We start from the raw sequence: 14,679 nt of genomic DNA on the forward strand, positions 1-14,679 counted from the left end.
CCTTCCCCCAGGCTCTTTTTCCTTAAGAGCACCCTGCCAGACAGCCTGTGTTTCTGAGGTAACAACACTTCAGGGTCCGTAACACCATGGGGCCTGCCCCTTTCATTGGCTTAAGCTCAGTTTCATTAACAAGCACGTTCACACTTCAACTAGAACATTTAAAATAACACCCGCACAATGTGTTTAGTGTTCAGTTAATTATTAAGTCTCTAAGCTTAAATTATTCAAGCAAAATTGATTGGGTCCAACCTTCTTCCTTCTCTTTGTGCTTAAAAAAACAAAACAAACAAAATAAAATTCTCTCCTCCCGTCTCTAAATAATTTGGAAAGGGTTATTTAATAAGTTTCAATACCCAGGTCTGTGGGTGGTACCCAAGGGCTAATTAGAATAGGTAGAGAGGACAGGCAGCTTGAGTCTTTTGTTAAGAATTATGTTTAAGGCTGGGGTGTGGTTCAGTGGGCACAGCCTGTTTGCTACCCTGTATTCTTTTTCAAGCCGTGGGGGAAAATAGCATCTGCAATCAATTCGTATATTTCTATAACCAGTTAGACTTTTAAAGAGAACCGACAGAGTTCACCTTCCTCTCCAACTGTTTTCTAATTGTGTAAAAAATTCATTTTTACTTATTTTATATGTGCATGTACGTGTCTCTGCGTGATTGTGGAGATCAGAGGGCATGGGTGAGAACTGATTCCTCTACTTGTATCGCGTTGGTCCTAGGGATGGAACTCAGGCTATCTGGCTTGGCAGCAGGTGCTTTTGCTGAACCATCTGGTCTCTGTGTACTCTTTTTTAGTATATGTGCTGCTGAAGCGAGCACTGTGTACTCTTCTTTTTTTTTTTTTTTAAATTTTCATTACTTAATCTCCTGAGTAAGTGAACTTGTTAAAAATGTGTTGACTTCATTTTAAAAACTTGGTGTGGCTGAAGAACATTTCTTGACCTAGATAGATAATTACAGACGATATAAAACTATCCTTTCCTCTGCACCTTCTTTGTTAAAATGGATAGGGACAAAAGTGTAGACACCAACGGCAATGAAATAACAACAGTCACTAATGTCAAATGATATTATCTAGTTTAGGATCACATTTCATCTTTATAATTTCGGAACAGGCACACTCAAAGATGTCATGGCTAGAAATGATTAACCTTTTGTCTGAACCTATTTAAATATCACTCACATGTCAAGGACACATTGAAAATAATGCAGTCCCTACTTATGCCAGGCAAGAATAGACTTGGAAAGTATAAAAGATTCACCATATTCTTCGAGTCACGGCAACTTTAACCTGAGCCTTCATTTTCAGACTTCATATCTAGGCCTTCATTTCTAGTTCTCCCTCTGCCTTTGCATTGCTGAGATGTAAGAGTGATTCATTACATGCATTGCCGTGGAAAACGGGGGTAGTGATGGGGGTGATATGACCCGGTTTAGCTGTATCAAAAGTAGGATCTTCCAGGAGCATTATGGAGGGAACTCTTTCTCAAATCCCAAGATCACAAAACCCTGAAAGGGCCCCACCAGCAGCAGGTGCCCTGGCTTCAGTGACTTGCTTTTGCTGCATTGCTACTGAAGCTGCACAGTGGTTTTTCCCATACCTGAAAAGTATGCTGACAGAGGGAGTTGTAGGTTTGGTGACAGTGGTGAACTGTGTTGATTGGGGGAGCTGAATCCCCCGGGGCGGGGGGGGGGGGGGGGAAGCTTGTAACCTTGGCTGAAGAATAATAGGCATGTTCTAGAGTATTTCTGGAGGAAAAACCTCCAGGCTTCTCATTGGGGAAACTTTGGGGGAACAGAAATGGGAATCTCTCTCCTTTGAGATCTCCAATGCATGGCATGGATTGTGGAGCAGACCTGTCTCTTATTATTTTTCAATCCTGGGGGAATGACACCAATGCTGTGGATTAGGAACACCGGAAATTAGGACTCTGGGGCGTGGGAAAGCTGAATGGGGGCAGGGTGGGCAGGTAAACAGCGTCGGGAGAGGCTGGTCTTAGAGCGGTTGGAAGCCGCGGGTGCCCGTGCAGGACAGACAGCATCTCTGTAGACGTGCAGGAAGAAGGCCGGCTGGGCGGCTGGGGTGGACACGGCGGGGACCCCGGGCTGCGGCGAGGCGCCGTGGCGCAGTTCCCAGCCCGCGCCTCACCGGGCCATCCCGTTCCACATCCGAGTCGCCCGGGACCCCGCACCCCTGAATGCCGCAGCCGCAGCGCCGCGGGCCGAGGCGATTCCCCCTCTCCCGGGGCTCGGACTTGACTGGGCCGCAGCGCACCGCTCCGACCTGGGCTAGGGGGGCGGGGCGCGCCGCCATTTTGGATCCGGACGGTCCGCGAGCCTCCGCCTGCGCGCCGCGGCGCCGGGAGCGGCCTCGCGGAGTCTAGGGCGCGGGCGCGGGCGGCGCGGGCGCGAGCGGCGCGGGCGGGCGGGGGAGGCGGGCAGAGGAGGAAGGGAGTGGTTGGGAGCCGGGCTGCGGCAGCTTCAGGTCTCCACAGCGGCGGCAGCGCCCCCTCCTCCCGCGCCCCAGCCGTCTGCGTCCGTCAGGAAAGATGCCCTCAGCCCAGGGCTGTGAAGAAGGGACCCGAGTCGCTGCCCGGACCGTGGCTGCCGCCCGCGTCCTCTGAATTCGTCAGCGCAGCCCCTCACAGAGGAGGGGCGGCGGCGGCGGCAGCAGCAGTAGCGGCAGCGGCTGCGGGGCGCGAGCGGGAGCCCGGGCGCTGCGCCCGGCGGCACGGCGCGGCCCGCCAGCGGCCTCCGGCATGGAGCGGGCTCGCGCGGCCAAGTAGCCGCCGCCCCCGGAGCCCAGCGCGAGAGCCGCCCGCAGCCCGCCTCATCCCGGCTGCGCCGCCGGCCAGGCCCCGGGAGAAGCCGGGAGGAAGATGACGCGTCCTCGCCGCAGTCCGCTGGAAGCAGGACTCCCTGCAAAGCCCTAGGAAGAAAGAGCTCGGAGCGGAGGCTCGGCGTGCTTCGAGCCGAGCCGGGAGAGCCGCTCCGGGAGCTGCCCTCCCTTTGCCGCGGAGGGAGATTTGCCCAGGCGCTATCCGAGTGGAGGTTGGGAGCATTTGCAGCAGAATTTTTGGCTTTCCCTCCCCCCTCCATACATTCCCCCCTCCTCCTTTTTTCAATTTTTCTTCTTCCCGGGAAGTGAATTGCTGATGCCAAGGGGACTTTATTCATTAATGATGCAACTGGATTCGTTTCAGGATTATGTTGCACGAATTGAATTTTGAATGAAGGACTTTTTTTTTTTTTTGAAAGGAGTGTTGACTTTTTAGTTCGTTGTGCTTTTAATTATTTTATTTAAATATTCAATTTAATTGTATTATTCTCTTAAAATATTAAATCTATATATTTTTTGAAACTTACCCTCAAGATATATATGTTTATGGGTGAAATTGAAGACGCTTCCGTTAAGTGAGGTGACTGGTGTATTGGATGTTTAATTCAGCACCGGCATTGCATGACAGTTGTTGAAATAACAAGTGGTTTATTTTTAAAAACCACATCTTTAAACTTTTAGGTTCAGATAGTAACAGTAGACATCGTAAGGGCATTTAAAAGAAAACCAGCAGAAATCGAAGCAAACATGTCCGGAGAAGTGCGTTTGAGGCAGTTGGAGCAGTTTATTTTAGATGGGCCAGCTCAGACCAATGGGCAGTGCTTCAGTGTGGAGACATTACTGGACATACTCATCTGTCTTTACGATGAATGCAATAATTCTCCATTGAGAAGAGAGAAGAACATTCTTGAATATCTAGAATGGGGTAAGTTTTATTTTGAATACTCTTAATGTGTCGCTGGGCATGAACATTATTAACTAGAGTGAAAATGATGTGTATATCTTAACAAAAGAACAAACGCCAGTTAGTCAAGACTTTTCTCTCCTAGTTTTTCTTAACTGTTTGCCAGGAGTAATGCTGTGCCCACTGAATTGTTGCCCTGTTGTTTGGCCTTGCTGTTTGTGAACTCCGCGTTTGGGGGCAGCAGCAGCAGGAGCTTTAAAACTAATGCTGGGGTTGGCAGAATTGGATTATTGAGCACAGTTGTCACAACCGTTCAGTGGGAGGGAATTTGTTGGTTGGAACATTCCTTCCCAGTCTTTGAAAATCACTGGAGATGAGAGGAGTTGTTGAAGTCCTTGTGTTCATTTTAGGACAACAGGAACGTGGAGGTGGTGATCAGCAGGTTTAGTTTCATCTCTGGATTGCACATGCAAAGGAAACTACTAAACATGGATTTTCCAAAAATTACTAGGTTCCTGAGAAATAATAGAAATGTGTGTGTGTGTGTGTAAAGCAGATGTAGTTGGAGAGAGGCAGCTCCACCTGCCTTAGATTTTATTCTAAATTCAATTTGTATCCACACTGGCTGGATGTGACTCAGATGACCTGTAGCAGTGAACTAGATGCTGGCAAATGCTGCATGTGACCTTCAAGACTTGTCTGAACTCCTGGAGCCTCTGATGTCACTCACCCTATGAGGGAAGTCTGACATCTAGCCTTGGCTGTCATTGCCCAGGCTGGTAGAGAGTGGTACCATAGCTCTGGAAGGATTTGGGCCATTTAGAATTTTGTGCTATTGAAATACTTTTAGCTAGCTAAATGATTTTTATATTGAAGATATTTATTCCCAAGTAAACCTTAATTTTCTGAAGTAAAAAAATTAAGTGCTGGTTGTTTCTGCTTTCAAATTTATTCAAAATTTGTTTCTCAAGTCAACTCCCACTTCAAGAATGCCTACATGAATCAATTTTAATTCTACAATTTTCCAGTATTAGAAGAGTGATTGCTAGTAGCCCAATGTTACAAGGTTTAAAAAACTGTACAAATGTGGATGGGATGATTTCCCAAAGCAGTTTGCCATCATCGTGCTGGGAATGTAAGAAATCTTAAAGCTGTGGTCAGCCACTTCTCTCTTGAGCAGGTAATGTTTATGTTGGCACTGGCTTTGCATCCACCTGCTTTTTATGTGTAGGACATTTTATGAAGCATATGGAATTTTACACCCTGTGTTTCATAAACTTAGGAATTCTGTGGTGTTTCTCTTTTTGAAGACTTAAAAGGTTTCAATACTCAGAGCTGGAATTTGAGTCCTTCAATCACGGCTTCATAGTGATACTGTAGTCTGTGATTATGACTGCCATTTAATATCCTTTTCATTCGCAAAACAGCAGGAGAACTCTCTACATAGCAGTGGCAAATATAATTTAAAATAGTGCATGACATAAGAGAAAATGCATTTTCATGGCTTCCTGATACGTAGTTTTATGCTATGGGGTATTTTGCCATCTTATTAAAATAACCTCTCTATCTTCCATTAAGTATCTTTTCTTGGATTTTTTTTTCTATGTTTATGAAGACACTGCTAACACATACATACATATTTACTTATACTAAAAAGTAAAGCAAAGATCAAGTGTTTGGCTATATAAACCATATTTTTTCGGAGAGAGGGTCTTATGCCACTCTTGAAGTTACTATGTAACTGAGGCTGGCCTTGAACTCCCAATCCTTTCATCTCTGTCTATCTTTCCAGTGCTGGAATTACTGTGCCCAAATATGTGCAGATTATATAGTGCTGGGAATTGAACCAAGGGCTTTATACATTCTATGTGAGTACTCAACCAATTGAATTGGATCCCCAGACCAAATTCACCTTTATTCTTATTAATAATTTCATGTCTTACCTTGTTAGTTGCCTGATATATGCTATGATGAGACTCTACAGTCTCATAAACCGCTACTGGTGCTTTTAAAAGTCTAATTTTTATTATTTTAAATTATATGTATGTGTGGGTCTGGTGTAGGTATATGTTGTAAGTGCAAGCTCCTGAGGAAGCTCCTGCTGATGCCTCACATGGGTGTTGCAAATCAAACTCAGGTCCTCTGGAAGAACCATTTGCCCTCTAAGCTACCAAACCATCTCTTCAACTTCAAGAAGTTTAAAATAGTTCATAATAGTTATATCATTTCCCCTTTCTTTTATTCCTTCAAAACTCTTCTATATAGCTCTCTTTCAAATTCATGGCTTCTGTTTTCATTAATTGTTAAACACACACACACACACACACACACACACACATACACACACTCTCCTAAAATCATAAATACATGCTCAGTCTATATAATGTTACTTGTATTTATGTTTTCACAGCTGAATATTTGGTTTTGGATAACCAGTTGGTGTGCTCTTCCTGGGGAAGAGAGAATAGAACTTTTAAGGAATTATTTTGTGTACTTCATAAAAATTAGGAGTAGAAGTGTTTTAGAGATGCATCGTAATGGTTTCCTTTACTGTCTGTAGGCTATTGGGGATCTTAGATTAAGAATGATAGTACCTTTTAAGTACTGCAATGACTCATTCCTTCTTCATTTATTAATCTATCACTACATTTTAGGAAATGTTTTATATCGTCCCCATTGTAATAAATGGATAAGAATATCTAGATTAGGTTTTCAGATTGTGAATTGACCTCACCTTAAATTTTTAATGAATTATTAACTTTTGGGGATGGAAATATATAGGAATATTATTAAGGTTAAATTTGACAATTTAGATTTGCTTCAAGATGTCATGTTTGGTTTGATTTTAGTCATTCAGAAAGTATTGTCTTTAAGTCTTTAAAAGACTTAGTAATTGGACTAGAACAGTGTAGTTAAACATTCCATATTACATGTCGAATATTGGTGTTTGGTATTTGCATTATTGGAAGTACCACCTAGATGCTCCATATATTTGCAAGGGATGACGGGTTACTTTAAACATATAGTCAAGATTTTGTGTGTATCACTTCATTAATTTCATTTGATTCTACGTCATGGTCCCTTTCATTTCTGTAGTGGTACAGGCAATGTTTTGTTCTTCATAGCTCCACAGGAGGAAGACTTGACTATTCCAAGTCAAGCAAGTGGCTTTTCTTTTAGAGCATTTCTTGGTTTTGGTGCGAGAGTAGAGTAGTTGAGAGGAAGAAGGGATCGAGTCATTGAGTGCTCCCCCAAGGGGGTAAAAACACTAGAAGACCAGAGGTTACTTCTAGCTTAATAATGTATATTATTTTCTAGTTACAGCCAGCAAGACTTGAAAAGCTTTCTTTCCTTTGATTGTTAAATTGTTGAAAAGATTTCTACTTACAGTCAGTAAAATTTGAAAGATTTCTTTGATTTTTAAGTTGTTGGAAAGATTATGGTTTCTGTTTTTGTTTATATAAAATTAGTTTTGTTGTCAGTACTGGTTATGGTTAAGTTATAATGGAGCTATAGAAGTAAAGTAGTTGTGATGTTGTAAACTAACATTCACTATTCATTACATTGTTTTTCTTCTACTTTGAAATGAGACATTTGAATGTTAAGGAATTGCTAATTTATTTAAAAAGTGGCTATAGGATAATACTACTCAGAACAAGAGGAACTGCCAGGATTCTCTGTACGTAGATTACTTTTCTAGACTTTTTGATCTTGATCTTGAACATTTCATGCAAGTTATCATTAACCGATTTTATAGCTTACTCAGATTGTATGCTATACCATAGAAGAGTCTGATTATTAAACTTATTGCTAGGACATATCAACAGGTATTGTAAAATAAACATTTTCTTTTATTAGAAGTTAGTTAAATAAATATTTATGTATTTATTATTTTATTATGGAGACAGGGTTTCTCTGTGTAGTCCTGGCTGTCCAGGAACTTGCTCTGTAAAGACCAGGCTAGCCTTGAACCCAGAGATTGGCCTGCCTGTGCCTCCTGGGTGCTGGGATCAAAGGAATGAGCCACCACCGCTTGGCATAGAGTAGTTTTGAAGTTTATTCTTAGTTTTTTCTTGTGTGAACTGGGGTGATGATAGCTTTATTAGAAGGAAGGAATTGAATCATTTCTTCTAGAATACTTTATTTGTTCTTTATGTCTGCTGTTCCTCACGGCTAACTTTTCCTGAGTAGAAATATTTATCATACAGAATTGCTAAGATATTCATTGAATATAGATGATTAAATTAATTTTTAAGTAAGCCCATTTGTGATCATTGTAAATGTGTTTAAAATGTAGTGTTTCCTTTACACTAGTGGTGAGATATTCTGTTTTAAGAATGGATGTAGTTTATCTGAACCAGTGATGACATGTGCCAGAAATACTCTAAGTGATTGTTGGCTGCTATACTGTTCCTCTCCCTTTCTCTTTCTCTCCCTTCTTCCTGCTTGCTTCTTCTTGAAGGAGTTGACAAATAATATTGGTTGCCCTAACAACTTGTAGTACTGATTACTTGGTTAGTAAAACTGTTTAAAATAATAGTGTTCTATGGATGAGAACAGGATGTCAAAAGGACAAAACGTCAACCAACAGATTGGGAAAGGATCTTCACCAACCCTAAATCTGACAGAGGGCTAATATCTAATATATACAGAGAACTCAAGAAGGTAGAACCTAGAGAACCAAATAACCCCATTAAAAAGTGGGGTACCGAACTAAACAAAGATTTTTCACATGAAGAACTTCGGAGGGCTGAGAAACACCTTAAGAAATGTTCAACATCATTAATCATTAGGGTAATGCAAATCAAAACAACCCTGAGATTTTACCTCACACCAGTCAGAATGGCTAAGGTCAAAAACTCAGGAGACAGCAGGTGCTGGTGAGGATGTGGAGAAAGAGGAACACTCCTCCACTGCTGGTGGAATTGTAAGATGGTGCAACCACTTTGGAAATCAGTCTGGTGGCTCCTCAGAAAACTGGGCATGGCACTTCCGGAGGACCCTGCTATACCACTCCTGGGCATATACCCAGAGGATTCCCCAGCATGTAATAAGGACACATGCTCCACTATGTTCATAGCAGCCCTATTTGTAGTAGCCAGAAGCTGGAAACAACCCAGGTGTCCCTCAACAGAGGAATGGATACAAAAAATGTGGTATATTTACACAATGGAGTACTATTCAGCCATTAGAAACAATGAATTCATGAAATTTGTAGACAAATGGATGGAGCTGGAGAACATCATACTAAGTGAGGTAACCCAGTCTCAAAAGATAGTCATGGTATGCACTTACTGATAAGTGGATAATAACCTAGAAACTTGGAATACCCAAGAAATAATCCACATATTAAATGATGTCCAAAAAGAACAGAGGAGTGGCCCCTGGTTCTGGAAAGACTCAGTGCAACAGTATAGGGGAATACCAGAACAGGGAAGTGGGAAGGAGTTGATGGAGGAACAGGGTGAGGGAAGAGGGCTTATGGGACTTGCGGGGAGTGGGGACCCAGAAAATGGGAAATCATTTGAAATGTAAATAAAGAATACTTTGAATAAAAAAAAAAGAATTTTAGAGGGAGTGGGGACCCAGAAAATGGGAAATTATTTGAAATGTAAATAAAGAATACATCGAATAAAAAAAAAGAATTTTAGAAGCATTTCATATGGAAACAAGGCATACTTTACTATAGCAGTGAGAATAAATACTATAATACGTTGGAAACTTTATGAACTGTCCTATAACTCTTGGGACTTGATTACTACTACATAGTGAGTCCAGTCTGCTTTAGAGCAAAAGAACCGAACTTGGCATGAGTTTTATTGTGCTAATCAAATCTTAACTGCCAGGAAATTTTGTGTAAACCTTGTTCTTTTTCATTCAGTTGTGTGTAATAGTTAAAAAAAAATCAATATATGAACTCTAACCCACACTTAAAAGTTAGGCTATAATAGAAAACAATCAAGTTTATCATACACAGAAAGAGGAAATATTGGTATGCAAAGCATTTGTGCTTTGTTGCATTTCTTACTCTTGTATCTAACAGATTGATATTAGAGGAGTTTGAAATGTTTAGATGCAGATGTATATGTTAATAAAGAAAATATTAGAAGCATGGCTCCTGTTTTTGGAAAGAACATGTAAAAGATCCAGGATCACAAATAGATAATGTAATGAAGGGGAATGTAGGTAGGGACAAGATTTGGGGGAGGGGCAGAGGAGGGCTTGGACTAGGGAGAGAGAGAGGGATGGGGACTCCACTGTGTTCCTAAGGTGGTGTGTGAGTCTAACAGAACGACTGGCTAATTTTAATTTAGTAGAATATACTGGATATAAGGGTTACAAATTGGTACAACCACTCTGGAAATCAGCCTGGCGGTTGCTCAGAAAACTGGGCACGTCACTTCCGGAGGACCCTGCCATACCACTCCTGGGCATATACCTACAGGATTCCCCAGCATGTAATAAGGATACATTTTCCACTATGTTTATAGCAACCCTATTTATAATAGCCAGAAGCTGGAAAGAACCCAGATGTCCCTCAACGGAGGAATGGATACAAAAAATGTGTTATATATACACAATGGCATACTATTCAGCCATTAGAAACAATGAATTCATGAAATTCTTAGACAAATGGATGGAGCTGGAGAACATCATACTAAGTGAGGTAACCCAGTCTCAAAAGATCAATCATGGTATGCACTCACTGATAAGCAGATATTAGCCTAGAAACTTGGAATACCCAAGACATAATCCACATATTAAATGATGTCCAAGAAGAACAGAGGAGTGGCCCCTGGTTCTGGAAAGGCTCAGTCAGTGCAGCAGTATAGGGCAATACCAGAACAGGGAAGTGGGAAGGGGTGGATGGGGGAACAAGGGGAGGGAAGAGGGCTTATGGGACTTTCGGGGAGTGGGGAGCCAGGAAAGGGGAAATCGTTTGAAATGTAAATAAAAAAATATATTGAATTAAAAAAAAAGTTAACCTCAGTCCTTTGTATTTTTTTAAGTGGTTATTGCCTCTTATTTTCCTTTTGTGGTAGCGATTAACTTTCATTGATTGTCAGAGATGTATTAGCTTTTTGACCTTGAAGGATAAATGATAGTAGCATCTTGGGTATTTCTTTCTATTCCAGGCCAACTCTTGAGAATTTGCTAGTTTTCTCCTTCTTGTCGCTCATAGATCATGAGTGAAATGACTTCATGTTATCGTACTGAAGACCATCAATTACTCAGCAGTTTTTGCTGAATCTGCATAAGTTAAGAAGTGATTTCTAAAATGACTTCTTTTTGAATGACCTGTGCTCTTAAGTATAAGCTATCTGAAACACAAGAATGAGTGTCCTTTGCTGTCACTGCATAGAGAGGTGCTCCAGCTGCAGACAGTTTTCTTTTCCTTCCCATTGATGCAGCTCAGCATTAGGGCTGCTCTTCTCCCTAGCCGCTCACCCTTCGCCCAACAGTTTGCATCTCCTTTTCAGGCAGGAGGGGAGAGTGTGCAGCCTTCAGTTGGTCAGCCTCTTACCTGGTGGTTCTGGATCTGCCACTGGTATAGAGAGCTGCGCTTGGCTTTCATTGGAACAGGAGCCACAGGACCTGGCCCCTCATTCTCAATATTGTACTTTGTCTTTGAATTCTTCTTTGAACTCTATTTTTGAATCAGGGCTTCTTCATCTAGTTTTCTTCTCTGGTTTCAAAGCATGTTCCTTGAATCCATGCTCTATTACTGAGTGAGCGTGTGTGTGTGTGTGTGTGTGTGTGTGTGTGTGTGTGTGTAAATGTGCACAGAATCTTGTAAGTTTGGAAAATCAACTCATATAATTCAAGTAAAATATTTTAGGTTATCCTAGAATTTACAAAATATATTGGATTACAGAATCATTTTTGAATAATATCTGTAAGGTCGATGGCAAGTATTCTAATGCATATTCTTAGGGAAGGGTTGTTCCTTTGCAGTTTTTTGAGGTTAGAAAGAAGCTTTGAGAAACTTGAATCTAGCCTTGAGTACATTAGAGTTTACTTATTGCTGTAGACTTGTGTTTGTGTGTGTGAAAGCCCCGTGACCTGAGAGATAAATCTAATCATGATAGAGTAGTAAATGTGCTGTTGATAGAATGACATCTAAGAAACACACTGCTCATAGTATGCTCGGAATGGTACACTGAAGACCTGTGCTGTCAATTCCTGGATGACTGAGATGTTCCTATGCATTCTTCTTGTTCTAACTGAACTCCCCATGTTCTAACTAACTAACCTGCCACGGAAAGGCATTTACATGATTTTCAATACAGAAATTCTCACTTTATTTTTATAGTTCCAGTTACTATAATTTTTAAGCATGTTACAAAGCTATTTTGTGTCAAAAATTTTTATTCATTATAATGTTTAGGAAGAAAAAGCCTTGAACTCTTGCAATTTCATAATCCATTGTTTTGGTTTTTTTCCTCTAGGGTCACAATGTTTTACTAAGCAGTTGGTTTCCGTCCTCAATTTGTGGGACTTTTATTACTGTGTGTCATGGTGTGCGCACTTCATATGTCAGCATCCATTTGTTTATATGTGTTATAAAGCATGCAGAGGATCGCTCCTCTTCATTAAGGGGAAACCATGCACAGCTGGTGATGTTTTGTCAGTATATGGACAGCTAGAACTTTGTGATTCCTGTAAAGTTTTGTTCTAAGTTTTGGAATGGTAGATAATAATACTGGAGGACAATCAGCCTGATTGTTCAAAAACAAGTGACGAGCTTTGGATTTAGACTGATCCTTTAATTATTGACTAGGTGCTCTAGGCAAGTTAACCTCTTGAATCTGTGTTATATGAGCTGTAAAGAAGTGGACATTACTACAATATTTTACCAAAGAATGAAAGCCAGTTTAGAAGTTTTCCCCATGACTTAGAGTTTATTTTGTGGGTTTCAGTCCCATTCTGATTTTTTCATTTTTGATACAGGGTCTCATGGAGTCCTTGAACTTAATATGACCTTAAACTTCTGATTCTTTTGTCTCTCCTTCTAAGTGCTAGGACTAGAGGTATGCTGGTTATATCTGGTTTCTATGGTGATGAGAATTGAACCCAGGACCTTGTGTAGATGCTAGAAAAGTAATATAGCCATTCAGTTGTATCCCAGCTTCCATTCTAATTTTTAAATTTCTATATTATTTAGCCTGAAAATAAAGGAAGAACTAAAATACCAAATTGGTGATTAAGTTTAAGTATAAACTAATTAAAGGATATAAGTAAACTTATTATCAACAAGCATTTATATCTTCTTGATAATATCTTATTAAATTGTTATTACTTTTACATTTTATTTAATTATGTGTGTACAAACGTTATGCATGTCTGGTACCCATGGAGGCCAGAGGAGGGCATTAGATCTTTCAAGATTATATTTATTGAAGATGTCTTTCTCGGCTATGCAAACAGTCTTAGGTATTCTTTTAGGAGGTTTTGCATTAAATGTTTTGTTCTATTTAGCTAAGCTATTGGGGAGGGGAGTAAATATTAAACTGATAATGTCTTTTCCATAGTAACAGATACTATTCAGTGACTAGTTACATTTTATTTTTGTATTTATGTTAACTTCAATCTGAAAATTAGTTGTAGAGTTCTAAACCTCAACTTAGAAGGTTAAATTTTTTATTGATGTGGTGTTCATATAGTACCTTTTATGGACTAAAATTAGGCAGCACCCACAAATCCATGTGATCTTTCAGTTAAGTATGAAGAAAATGAACACTTTCCACAAGTATTTCCTAAACTACATTTCAAGAAATACACTGAATATTCCACAAATTATGGGTTAATTAGATATGTAGGGCTGGAAACTAGTGTTTTGGATACATGCCTTTTTACCTTATCATAGAAAAAGTTTCATAAGCTCTGAACAGAAACCTTGTGCAAGGTTGGCCCAGATCACTTTAACTGTGGAACTGTGAGAGGAACACTGGGTTGGACTTGGGACATTGTGGCCACATTAGGAAACCATAGACAATGTCTAGAGAATTTAAGCAGGTTATGTAAAAAGCACATTAAAAAAATATTCTGTGCTTCATAGCACAAACACAGGTTAGGGTTTGGCACATTTACATAATCTAGAAACCAGTGCTGCCAAATTTAAGTTAGGGTAGAGTTCAGGCTTGGACAGGAAGATCTCATCTGTGTTGGAGAGTTCATATATGCAGTGTCTGGTTGGCAGAGGTGCTTCTCCTAGCCTAGTGGTTGGATTTTTTTGTTTGTTTTTGTTTTCCTCTTTTCAGTAAAGTGTAGTCATTTTCTGTTCACTGGTACAGAGAAACTGTAAAGCAGAACAAAGCTAATTGGATTTTATGAGAACTTTATAAAAATGATATAATTGTCCAGTTCTAGCAAGAATCTTTTCCTTAAGTGTCAGTGTTTACTAAGGGTGGCTAATACTCCAAGTAACCCATATATGGTGAAAAGCAGTAAGCACTACTTAGACATGTTCTATGCTGAGAGTTAGAAAATTTTTGCTTAACATGACTAAAACCTCATTTTGAATTGCATCACTAACTTCCTGTGGTTTTGTCTTGACCAAAAAATTACCATAAAGAAAGATTTAAAAGTATACTAAGAGCTCAGGTGTCCATGAACCTGACGCATTACTATGGTACCAGAAGCTTTTCCAGACTGTGTACCCACACTTTCTTAGCCTTTATGGTTAGAACCACACTGTTTGCAAGATTAGCGTAATTTCTATTCCTGCCTTTTAAACTGCATGCCTTTGTAATGTGTCATCCTTAGTGACTGATGCATGTACACTAACAGTTTCTTCCAGAAAGTCCATTGCTGTGTCAGTTGCTTGAGATTGTGATTGACGTCATCATCATGTTTCTTTTGCCGTCATAACTGTGAGGTAGTATCAGTTAAGTACCTCATGAGTTACTCTGGTTTTCTGCTGTTTTTGTGTA

At 40.3% G+C, this 14,679-nt stretch overlaps 1 protein-coding gene across 4 annotated transcripts in view; it reads left to right on the top strand.

Moving 5' to 3' along the window:
- The first annotated feature begins 3,051 nt into the window (after positions 1-3,051).
- The window catches only part of Cdc42bpa (CDC42 binding protein kinase alpha), a 205,275-nt gene continuing 193,647 nt past the window's right edge, over positions 3,052-14,679 (top strand). For all 4 annotated transcript variants that reach the window (XM_052201219.1, XM_052201217.1, XM_052201220.1 and 1 more), the window contains exon 1: positions 3,052-3,766. In XM_052201219.1, coding sequence (XP_052057179.1) covers positions 3,589-3,766 — 178 coding nt within the window. In that variant the 5' untranslated portion in view covers positions 3,052-3,588. The remainder of the gene's footprint in view (positions 3,767-14,679) is intronic.

Source organism: Apodemus sylvaticus, chromosome 12 (assembly GCF_947179515.1).
Source record: "Apodemus sylvaticus chromosome 12, mApoSyl1.1, whole genome shotgun sequence".
In the NCBI taxonomy this organism is placed as follows: Eukaryota; Metazoa; Chordata; class Mammalia; order Rodentia; family Muridae; genus Apodemus; species Apodemus sylvaticus.